General features: G+C 38.5%; 1 protein-coding gene across 1 annotated transcript; it reads left to right on the top strand.

Moving 5' to 3' along the window:
* The first annotated feature begins 390 nt into the window (after window positions 1-390).
* sar1b (secretion associated, Ras related GTPase 1B) lies at window positions 391-11,829 on the top strand. Its single transcript, XM_069674226.1, has 7 exons — window positions 391-558; window positions 4,548-4,623; window positions 6,571-6,690; window positions 6,945-7,010; window positions 7,333-7,436; window positions 8,119-8,250; window positions 10,113-11,829. Exons 2-7 carry the CDS (start codon window positions 4,566-4,568, stop codon window positions 10,227-10,229), a joined length of 597 nt encoding a protein of 198 aa, XP_069530327.1. The 5' UTR covers window positions 391-558; window positions 4,548-4,565; the 3' UTR covers window positions 10,230-11,829.
* Window positions 11,830-12,727: the final 898 nt, after the last annotated feature.

The raw sequence follows: 12,727 nt of genomic DNA, 5'->3' as shown, positions 1-12,727 counted from the left end.
ATCTATAGAAAAATCACATTTAACTAAATTACAAGTGGATTTCCAGAACTGTATAAGCTAGTTAAAAGACTATGATGTTCAGAATCAGAGTCAGAATCGGGGTTTATTGCCAAGTCGGTTTACACAAGGAATTTATTTTGGTGTTTTGGTGCAGAACAATTATAACTGAACTAGAATAAAAATAAGTAAAAGACTATGAAGAAAAAGATGAAAAATAGGCAATAAGAATATATATTTATCTCGCTCTATATATAAAACAATAATACAAAATGTGTGTGTGTGTGTGTGTGTAAATTGTGGAACAAGTAGAACACTAGACTCTCGGTTCAAATCTGTTCACCTGCCGGAAAGATGATTGTGAAACACAAACCGGAAGCGGCTGGGCAGAGTGTGGGAGTTGTTGGACAGCCATTGCAGTGTCGTGGCTCAGTAACAAAACACGAAAAAGAAGAGGAAGACCTGGCATTTCGCAGGCTCTCTATTTTTCGACCAGGAGACGAATTTACATGACTATAAGAGTAAACACGTTCGGTAAATAAGTCTACACCTAAATAACGGGTAAGTGTTTTGATACATTTTCTCATTATGATCAGAAAACAGTCTTATGTGTGAACGCTCGGCATCAAGGCTAGCAAACTACCCCGGCTCCTGACGATGCTACATTAGCATTGCTAACACCAAGTTGGCTAACTCGCGTATTATAATAGAGCCTCGAGCTGGATGTTAACTGAACCAGCTGTTATATCTATTTTTAATATTCAGGTATGTTAATGAAGTAAATATTTTCCCCGTATTTCCTGTCTACACTGTAATTAGTACATTGTTCAAGTAATTATGTAGCTACCTGCTGAGGAGCTAACGTTGCTACTAGCCACTTTGATGCAACGTCGCCTGTTGGAGAAGATGACACGTAGCTAGTTGCTTCATGCTATCCGACGTTTTAGCCGGCCTCACCCAAGCTTTATGAAATTAAAATCAAATAACAACGGTATGTAGCTTTCTTTGACTCGGAGTTTTGCTGATACTCGGGCCTTTTTTGTTATTTTTGCCGAAGCGGAACCTGTCATAGATCAGTCTTCCATGTAAGTGTTAGCCATTAAGGTAAAATGTTAGCTAACTTCGCTGACCACGGCTATGAGCTGGACATGTTTGACAGACGAGTTTAAGCTCATCCAGTGATTGTTTTGTGGGTTTATAATTTCAAAATAACACGTATGTTGCTTTACAACACCAGTCTGAAAGCCTCTGAAAGTGGCAATCGATAGAGACTAAATCTTCGCAAGGCAAAAGGTGTCCTGGTTATTTTAATCTGTGAACTAAAACACATTTCTAAAACACTGATATATTTGCTCAAGCAACACATTTTAAAGTTCACTCTGTTCTCTTTGTTTTTTCTGTTTGTAATTTTGTTTTTACTGGCAGCCAGAAGATTTACAGAGAGCCATTACAGACATTTAGCTTTTTGCCTATTCTGACAATTATACACCGCAACAAAATCTAGTGCCTATAGGAAATAAACAAATAAGCGAAGTGAAGTGAAAATAATAATAATGAAAATGGTTAAAATAATTGTAGTAAAAAATAAATGAATAGGGGAAAAAATAGAAAATTGAATAATACGCACATAAATAAAAATAATAATATTGCAAAAAATAAAAGAAAAACTGGTTCAAATCAATTTCCATCAGATTCCACTAAGTTCTCCTTCGACGTTGGAGTTTTGGTTTAAAAGGTGTATATCACTGATGACACACTTTAAAAATGTAGTTTTGCATTTTGAGCGCACTCCTAATCAGTCACAAAAAATACTTTTCTGAAAGTGTTAACTTCAAATAATGGGCATTTACTCATTTGATTGATTTAACTGACAACAATTGTCTTCATTAGATTATCTTAACTCTATCGTACCAAACAACTTTTTATCACACCTTTTAAACCAGTCACTTTAATGTAGTTTGTTGATCTGTTTGCACAGTTTAAGCCTGCTAAAAACAACACTAGATTCTTTGTATAAAGTTAAGTACTCTGCCTTTTTGTTTGCTGAACTTTATAAACTCACTTTAGTTTTGTTCTTATTTAAGTGCATATTTGCTTTTGGTTGTTGTCAGTCACTGTCAAACTTTTGCATTCGCAGCTGCATCACGCCACACGTGGATGTCTGTAAGGCCAGCCCACAGTGTCATAGCAGCCAGTCGGGGCAGGCGTGTGACCATATGTCACTGAAGTGTAGCAACAGCTGACGCTGTATTTGCATGGTCTTGAACTTTATACCTACCGTATACTTTAGCCCCAGTGCTGTTTGCATGTTACGTAACAAGGGCCAAAGGTCAGCACTGGCTTACCTTGTTCTGATTCCTCTGTGACTGTCAAAGAGAAAAATCTAGGAAATAAAAATTGTATGTAGGTGTCTGATATTGCAAACATCATGGTTTCATGCCCCTTGGTTACAGTGAGAGGAAGTATTTGTTTTCATTTTCATTTTCATGTCAGTGACTGTGGCAGAAACTGCTGATCACGTCACTTAAAAGAGGAAAAACGGAGGTTGTAGAACTAGAATAAGAAATGAACAAAGCTAGAAACAAGCTGTTGCATGTGTTCAGTCAGAGAGCTGTTTGATGTCACAGTAACAGCAGGTCCTATCTCGGATCCATTTTGTTTTAATTGAAATACAATCTGCCCAGCTAGTCCTGAAAGGTTAAGACTAGGCTTTATTTCTAAGGCCCTTGCAGATGGGTTGTTGAGGAACTGTCAGATGGTATGTGGTCAGTGATCTGAATCTCCTGTCCTGCTGTCCAAAGGCTGCTACTGGAACAAGCTTATCATCGGCTGTAGAAAGCCAGTCATTGTTCTTATCACCAATGGCCATTATCTATCTGATAGGTTGTAGCAGTCTACATAGTCCTAAAGCTGAGTGCCATCACATTTATGAGATTCTTGGCTAGGGATGCTGATTGGTTTTTATTGATCGTACTGTCTTTTAGGTTCCTTTCTCCGTAGGTGCTAGCCATTTTATAAATGTGATATTAAGCCAATTATCCCAACAATACCCCACTGAAATAAATTAATCTTTAGAACCGGCCTTTAACACAGTAGCCTCATCCATAGATAACATTTGGCCAATATTTACATGATTTTGCCCATTAGCTAATGCTCATATTTACTGTCTTCAAATATATTGAATCTCATTATTAGATGTTGTATGATACGTTAAAAGATAGGGCTGGGTATTGGCAAGGACGTCACGATACAATACGTATCACGATACTTGGGTCACGATACGATACGTATTGCGATACTTTGCAATATTCTACATAATTTACTGAAAACTTAAAAGTGTGAAACTGTGAATATAACTTGCTATGTACCACCTGGGTAGCACAAATTTAATTAAAACTATGTAGTTCATAATTTCCATTATAATTTATTAGAACAATATTTGAATTGCAGTTTCACTGAACACACATAATGTTGTAAACACATGGCCTTCACACATGCTCCTCAGACAAACACACCCGGGCAAATTTATGGGCAAATTCTGTCATGTTTATTTTATCTGTCCAAGATCTCCATCAGCGATTGATTAATTACTGAACATCCTCCGTTTGCGCTTTGCCCCTCCCATACCCGTTCGGGGCAGAGTACATGCTTGTCAGACAAACACACACACACACATACAGAGAGAGACGTCCGCGAGTACATCCCTCGTGTCTGTGGACCTTGTTATTTTGCTGTTTATCGCTGTGGAAAAAAGGGTTATCTGCGCGGTGTCTTGTTAGTGCGATCGTAGGTTGATTATCTAAATAATTTGTCTCTGTTTTGGTTGCAAAACTGAAGTATGGTCCGACGTCTGCTTTGAGTTTTTACCCCTGCTCTTCTGCAGTAATGCCAGCAGTGACCGATGCAGGGAAGAAACCAGCCTCCCAGCATTACAGCGACATCTACAGGAGCGGAGGTCGTTATGATAACAGGAATTTGATATTAATATCATTAATCCATTAAATGTATCGATATGAGGGTTGGGAAAATCGATACATTCTCGTGTAAATTAAATATCGCGATACTTCGATGCATTGATATTTTTGCACAGCCCTATTAAAATATCCACATTTCCCATTTCAGCATTTATTGTAACAACTCTTTGCATTTTGAGGGACACTGTACTGTCTATATACGGCTGCCCAAATCCCTCTCAAAGTTTTCCTTCCACAACAATTAAATGTTCATGTCTCAATGCTTTCAGTACCGTATAGGTAAAACCTCCATCCATTGGTAAAACAGCTTCTGTGGATACTGTCAGTGACAACCTCAGTACAAAAATAAGTAAACTTAAGTTTTTGATATATTCAGAAGGAAATGGTTGAAAAAGGCACAAAACATGAGATGATTTGTACCAGGACAGTTTGTTGCACAGCCTCCCTCAATTTTCCTTACTTGATGTACGATAATAATGGATGTTGCTGACAAAATAACATGTCCCAGCCCTTTTCTGTCTCCTTCTCTTTGCATTTCAAGACTTCTTACCTCTTCTTTCCCTGTTTTTTTTTTAGGATTCAACAGCTCCGGATATGTCATTCTTATTTGACTGGTTTTATAGCAGTTTCAATAGCGTGCTACAGTTTTTAGGTGAGTACTGGTGATCAGTCACACTAACTCATTGTAATTCTCTATCAAAGCCTTTAAAATATTAATACAAACAGGTGTGGTTGCTTCTGCATACCAATTTTATTTTAATTAACTAAAATGTTGTCATCATAGTGTGACTATTGAGAGTATTTAGTGCGAGTATGGTCGCATTTTTATATTCTGTGATTACAAGAACAACTTGAATTGTAACAACTGCTGGCTGCTGTGTTGTTCTCAGTTCTGACGTTTTTAAGTCAAAAGTGGGTCCAGGAGTTGTATTCACAAAGATAGGCTTTGTTCCTGCCATCCCTGATGTGGTTAAAGCTGATAGGAAGACGCAGAGTTTCTTTACAAGTGTTGACATATGTTTAGCCCTGCAGATGTCAAGCTTAAACACAAATACTGTGACTGTTCTGTGGAGCAGGCGACACTACTGAACTTTGAATTCACACTACATAATTTCAGTTGCTAAAACATTATCAGTAAAGTTGCCTCCTCCGCTTAAGCCCTTGTAAGTTCATTTTATTTCCTAATCATAACATCACAGGACCCTATTGACGTTGACTAGTTTCTAATGTAGTGACGAGAAATGAATGAAATTCATTCATTTTAATTTGTGTCTGTTGTGTAGCTTGAAATCACCTTGAAGAGCGACTTGGTTTGAGCCTCACCCGAGCTGGATTTTGGGTTTGATTACAATCAAGGCCACACATGCTCCTTATGTTTCTGAAAAGTGGTTCACCTAGAAACATGCACCAAATTGCCAGTCTCAAAATGTCTCCTTACTGTGCATTAACAGGGAGTGTTTGCAGTGACTCTGCGAGGATGCAGTTTGTCTTATTAATATATTTTTCAGAGTAGTGTAAACACGCTCCAAAGAAAACTTCTCAACCAGAGGCGATTGGGTCTTATGTTTTTGCTCTACCCTTCTGTCGTGTGAACATTAAGACACACAAAGGGAATGTCTCTCATAAAAACACAACTTGATTTTTCCTCCCAAATGTGTTTGTGATCTATGTGTCCGTCTGAAATCTGGTGGGAAACCTCGTTAGGTGTACCAGCTGCTCCTCTCCCAGAGGTGTGCTGTTCTAGTTTCTGTGGCAGAGCTCTCTGTGTCAGAAGCAGTCGGTCCTGTTCTCCCTGTCAGACAGGTTGCATAGTGCTGTTGTGTGTAATAGTGACGTCTAGTAGAGCTGACTCAGTCAAAAGATTTCAGCAAATCCACTGGGTATCACTATGCTGACTCAGAGTGGTAAACACACAGCCTGGGGAGGGTTGAGGAAGGAGACTGCATTAGTTACACCTTTTCTCCTCTATTATGTCCGTTAGTTGATAATCCGATCTGACAGAGCTGCCAATCAGAGTGAAATCTTCAGGATGCCTTTGAAGCAGGGATCTGTGTTATTTATCAATATTTATTTATTTGTTTATTTGACAGGAACGATGTACAGCTTTGCAAATGTAGTCCCTGGGCAGGAAACAGAGAATGTGACTTAATGTAGTTTCTCAATAGAATTATATAAATCATTCATCAAACAGCCTAGCTTAACTTGGGTTGGGTTTTTTTTAACCTTTTTATAATGTGATGTTCAGATAAGTGAATGTCAAAATCACTATGTGAATTACAGTTACCTTTGCCTGTTTTCATTGTGCATGAAATAAACTATTTTTTGTGAGAATTAGATATCCAGTTAATGCCTGACAACAAGTCTGAGCTCAGCAACTCTTTTGTTAAATGCCACCTTTATGCTTTGAAGACTATGGTATTTTCTTCCAAGCGCTATTACTTGAGCCTTGACAGACCTCCAGTGGCACCTGATTGATCACCTGAGTTCACATATAGTGTTTTTTTATTTTCAAAATGTCCTAAGACAATGCATTGTACACATCTAAAAATGTTTATTGTGTCCAGGCTTGTGTTCTAAAATGCTTCTGGCCTTGTTTCAGGACTGTACAAGAAATGCGGCAAGTTAGTATTTCTTGGCCTGGACAATGCTGGCAAAACGACGCTACTGCACATGCTCAAAGATGACAGATTGGGACAGCATGTGCCAACTTTACATCCAAGTGAGTTGGTGCTACTCTCCCACACACATCTAGTTATGTGTTAAAAGCCATCATCAAAATCAAGCAGATTATTCATAGGCATTTTATGTTTGCCATTTTTAAACTACTCTTGAATGGGTATGAGCTGCGAGTATATTTAAAACTGTGTAATGTGTGTAATTCAGCTAATGCATTTGCTCTTGCTGCACGTGTGTGCCACATTTGTCGGTTTCTATAAAGCAACCTGACTTTTCGTCTTTGTCCTTTCCCCCCAGCCTCGGAAGAGCTGACGATCGCCGGCATGACTTTCACCACCTTTGACCTTGGAGGCCACGCACAAGGTGTGTGTGTTGTGTATATCAAAGTTTTAGGCTTTCATCGGTCACAGTGTGTGTTAGTGAAGCTCTGCTTCCACGTTTTCACTGCTGCTGTGAACTAGATATAAAGATATAGAGAGATTAGCAGTTTCCTTGAGGCAAAATAACTGACCCGTCAGGGAATTTGCGCTGGGCTTAAAAGATCTCCTGCTGATGCTATTGCCAACAGAAGTAGGACAGTAAGGTTTGTCACAGTAGTGAGTGAAACATGTTTCTAACAGAAGGAATGTAAAACTCATGTTTGTTTTTTGTTTGTTTGTTCTATGTTGTGTGTTGGTTCACACAGCCCGCCGAGTGTGGAAAAACTACCTCCCTGCCATCAATGGCATCGTCTTCCTTGTGGATTGTGCAGACCTCATCAGGTTGGCCGAATCAAAAGCAGAACTTGATGTAAGTACCCGCTATGTCACTGTCATAGTGTAGAGTGGTAATTTAGCAGGACTCGACAAGTCACATGCTTGTTTTTTTTGTTGTTTACAGCAAGAAAGGAATGAATAATCATTGTCTTATGTGACTTCTGTCTGTTTGTTTTATCTGAAGAAATTCTGCCCATACTTATTTATACAAAGAAGTTTTTAAAAGTCTGGATGAAGTACTCTAAACGTCTTTCATCCCTTATCCACAATTTGCCTGTTTGGGATTATTTTTCTGAGACAAAAAACTTCCTTGTCTTGGGTTATCTCGCTGTATGTTTGTTTATAACGTAGTTGTGTAACATGCGATGTAAACCGCAGCGGCATAAGATGGTTAGGAGCTGCCACAGCAGAGGTCTAAATGCTACAAACCACCCATTTATATACAATTATCTAGCCTAGTGCCTACTTCATGACCTACTTATCATATATAAGTAATCAATTTCTTTCAGTACTTAAGTCTATTCAAGGTTTAATGCTGTAAAATGTGGGAAACTAGCAATCATTAAAACGACAACAATAATCACAAAATCATTCCCAGATGGAGCTTAATATCATGTATCCTGTTTGCCACATAGTAGTATGTGAGAGTATATATTTTCTTTGTCACCCTAAGGATACCAGTGATTCACATTTTTATACCTACTCTTTCCTCTCAGGCATTAATGACAGACGAGACCATCGGAAATGTGCCTATCCTGATCCTGGGCAACAAGATCGACAGAAATGATGCCATCAGTGAGGAGAGGCTGAGGGAAATGTTTGGATTGTATGGACAGACGACAGGAAAAGTGAGTAAACACAGCCCTTCTCTGTCAGGACAGTGTATTCTGCCCTTTTTTTGACATCTCATTGTAAGATTTATAAGCCAGTCAACTATATAAAACAATCAAAACATTTGAAATGGAGAAAAAAACTGCATGGAGACCCATTGGTTACAGGAAGATGAGCCCCACCACAATACATCGACAATATAAAGTTACCGTAAAATCTCGAATAAAAGTTGCACCTGAATATAAGACGCAGTCTGTTTTGGGGGTATCCCAGAGGGACAAGGTTTTCTAGAGCTATTTATTAATAAAAACATGTATACAAGTTATTTCAACACTATTTCAATTTATTTTAATTTAAAACACATTAAAAACACACAAATTACAGCCTACCGTCTGTTTTCGCCATGTTGAGTTTGCAATCCTGCTAGCTACTGGTGGTGTAGCTAGCGGTAGTTGGCAGCCTACGCAATCGCTGATTGTTGTGAGGATGGCGGCTGCAATGGTGATCATGACGGAGCATGTCCATGACGAAGTGTTGGCAACAATCAAGTTAGTTTTACCCGGAAACAGTTTAATGCGGAGATGTGACTTCATCAATTAACAACTGGACAGCGGCATCATCTGGGTAAAATACCGTAACACAATAACATACCTCTCTCTGCATTTTATACTGGTATATTGGTCGCACCAGTATATAGGATGCAGCCCACATTTTAGATGAAACAATATGTAAAAGTGCGTCTTATACACAGAATTTTACGGTCAAAGCAGACTGCAAGTGTTGTCCTACAGGAGTTCACCTTCTTTGTGTGTTTGCCGAGCTAAAAGGGCAACTGAACACCTCCTTTTCACATTATAACATATTCAAAAACTGCATTTTAACCCAGAGCTCCCTTTAGATCAAATCCATCAAATACTTGTAATTAACTCTGTACAACTGTTTGTCCCATTCTGGGAACTAAGACCTCAAGAAAGCCGGTCAAATTTACCTGTAAATGGACTATACTTATATAGCGCTTTTCAAGTCTTTGCGACCCATTCACACACACATTCATACACTGATGGCAGAGGCTGCAAGAGGCCGTAAATGGCCCAATCTGTCAATCAGATATCACATTCACACGTTGGTTAACCGGGAGCAACCTTCCGATTGAAAGACGACCGACTCTACCACTGAGCCACAGCTGACCTGTGATCTCTTCAAATATTGTGTTTGGCTCTAACTCTGTGATACATAATTTCACTAATTATGACAGAATGTTATCCAAATATCTAACAGGATATTATTATTAGGTGATGACTTCACTGTGACATCATATTATAATTATTGTGAACATTGTGTCTCAGGACGCCTGGATGGAATATCTTTGAATGTTGCACAGAAGTCAACTTGGACTCAAAGATAAGATTTTGGTGCTCAAAGGTGAAAGGTCACCGTGACCTCTCAGCCCTGCCATTCTCATGAAAGTGATATCTCAGCAAAACCAGATGGGAATTTTTCTATACAAACATTTTTTAGTTGTAAAAGAAATTGATTAGTGGACAACCTCCCCTCCTCTACCTTTTCTCTCTGCTGTTGCCTACTGACAATCACTCTGTAGAGAAAAAGGGAGGGAAAGAGAGATGTTCCCTTTCTAATGTAGGCCTACTTATGCTGTTGTTTGGGTTTTAGGGAATTGTATTCTGTCAAATATTTTAATTATACAAATATAAACCCCTTGTCCCTGCCACAAGTACACTATGAAATTTAAACTGCAAATTCACTGGCTGGTCTTCAGACTCAAGGCGGTTATTCTGGTTTTGTAAAGAGACAAACCTTAATATGCTCAGGGAAAAAGAAGTCGGACAAAGTGTGACTTAGTCTCCTGTTTTTCTTGCAGGGCAACATTGCCATGAAGGAGCTGAACACAAGACCACTGGAGGTGTTCATGTGCAGTGTGTTGAAGAGGCAGGGCTACGGTGATGGCTTCCGCTGGCTCTCCCAATACATTGATTAAAGCAGCCAAGCCCCGTAATACACCAATACCACCACCACCACCACCACCACCATCGTGGGGGGAGGGGGGCGCTAAATCCAACCACTCAAGACGCCCATCGTTGCCACCAGTACCATCTTACTCAGCCCCATGTTCGGTTAACAACTCTGCCTCCACCTTCAGAGAAACCAGTACAACTTGATCCCAATAGACTTTTATTGGTCGAACATTTGGTTCCGCACTTACAGAAATAATACCTGTATGCGCACACACGCACACTCATGTCCATCTCTGTCTTTTTCTAAGAGTAACATAGCATTGGTTCCACCGCAAAGGGTGTTCAAATTCAAACAGATGAATCTTTTCTATATTGTGTCTGTCATTTGCTGCCCTCGCCCCCTCCCATCCTGCCATCAGTTGAGTGTGATGATAGATGCATTATAACTGTAAATCTGTATATGATTCCATTGGTATATCAACAATCCCGATGCCTCTGTCCCCTCCTCAACTCATTTTGAGCAGTGAGAGAGAGCAACATAGTTGTATACATTGCAGTACACTTTTTTAACAGTAAAGACATTCATTCAACATCGTATTTAATCAACACGTTTTGGTTTGTCCTGTTTTCTTTTTCTTTTCTTTCTTCTTTCATTTCAAGAAGTAAACCGTGTGGCCACGTATACAGCCCTCACTATAGACGCAAGGCTGTTTCACCCATTTATTAAAATTGACCAGTGCATTTAACTTTGCGTATCAGAAATTAGATAAATTCCTTTAGGTTACTTGGAAGTTAAAATACTTTTGTTCTAGACTTTTCTGTCATGTGGGCACAGTTGCATTAAATGGATCCAAGTAATCTGTGGACTTCCCTTTTTAAAGAGAAGCATGGGGTGGTAGTATAGCAGATGGGATACGTTTTTTAATAGAAAATAATAAAGGCTATAACCCAGGATAGTTTGATGATATCGTGCTGATGGCACACGGGACAGTTGATGAAAAGAAAACTATTTAAATAAATGAAACTGTGGGATAAATAGCGTGGAAATAACATGCAGTAAGAGACGAAAGGAGGAATAAACAGATGGTTGTAACATCTAGTTAACGTGAATATTAGTAGTCCATCCCACAGATGTATTTTCCAGCGCAGACCTTTTTACAGGGTGAATCTAGTGACCAAGCGTAGATACCAGAGGACACAGTCCCTCAGTGGGAACAGGTAGATAGGCCTATGACGCCTCTAAGAAAGGGACCATATATATATGAAATGTACATGAACATCGTACATGGATTTTGTATTAATAAGTGGTATCCTTTGATCTATGTGCATTACAAGAAACTATTATGCATGCCTTGTTCTTTTGATTTTTAATGACCAATATTCCAGAGAGAACACCAGGAGGGGAAAAGATGCCAAAATTTACAATGAGAGCTGATTGTCATGTTTTTTTTAACGGAAACAATGGAATTGCGCTTAAAACACATTTTTTCTGTCCCTGTCCCTTTGTGTCTCTTTCATTCCCTCATGACTATGTGATGAGCTGTTCCAACCAGGATGGGACTCGCTGTTGTTTGCATCATAAAAAATGTAATAAATGTTTTCAATGAATAACAGGCTTTAAAATTGATCTCCAATGTTTTTTTTTCTTTTCACGTTTCTTTGGTCAAATTAGCAGGTCAGAGGTATTCAGTTATTTTACTTGTGTAAAAATACTAATAAAACAGTAACAAAAAAAGCTTCACTGCAAGTTAGTCCTGCATTCAAAATTATTTTAAAGTGCAGAAGAATCAGCAAAATCTGTTAATTATATGATATACATGTATGAAATTATTAGATTGTTAATGTTGATTAATCAATGGAAAAGTATAATTAAAGTGTAGTAGCTGGTCAAGATGGAGATAGTTCGGTAGTTGTATGCAGTGGTTTCCAACCTTTGGATGGAGCCCTCATCATAGGGTCACTAAATATGTCAGAGGGGTCATGAGATGATTAATTTGGTATGAAGAAGAAAGACCTGATTTATGCTACGCAGTTATATTCATAACTTCTGGCTTTTATTGTGAAAAGACTTTGATGGAACTAGTTACAACTCATGAACATTTAAAAAGTGACAAATGGCCAAAACTATACATTGATGGGGGGTCACAAGTCAAAAAGGTTCAAAAACAGCTTTCAAATAAATGTAGTGCAGTAAAAATAGGAAAATCCTTTTGAAATATAGCAGTAAAAATAAGCAATTTATGGAAATACTCCAGTAGAAGTACCTCAACGTTTAACAAAAGTATACTGAAGTACTTGAGTGTTCTTAATTATTTTTCATCAGTGGATCTGATAAATATTTACGTCTCTTGACCTAACATTTAAAGCTGAAATATCTACTTTTAGCATTTTGTATAATTTAGCTTCAATTGTAGCATTGTACTATTAGGTCACCGGGTGGTGCACATGACATTATATGGATTTGGCTTATATTTATGGCTACAAATTCAAAGTGTGACTACGTGTTCCTTTAAAATTAAGT

This window comes from Semicossyphus pulcher, unplaced genomic scaffold (assembly GCF_022749685.1).
Source record: "Semicossyphus pulcher isolate SPU_LCO1_2020_fin unplaced genomic scaffold, fSemPul1.0.p SCAF_10, whole genome shotgun sequence".
Taxonomy (NCBI): Eukaryota; Metazoa; Chordata; class Actinopteri; order Labriformes; family Labridae; genus Semicossyphus; species Semicossyphus pulcher.
The sequence above is the reverse complement of the archived record's forward strand: the minus strand, read 5'-3'. Positions and strand labels throughout refer to the sequence as shown.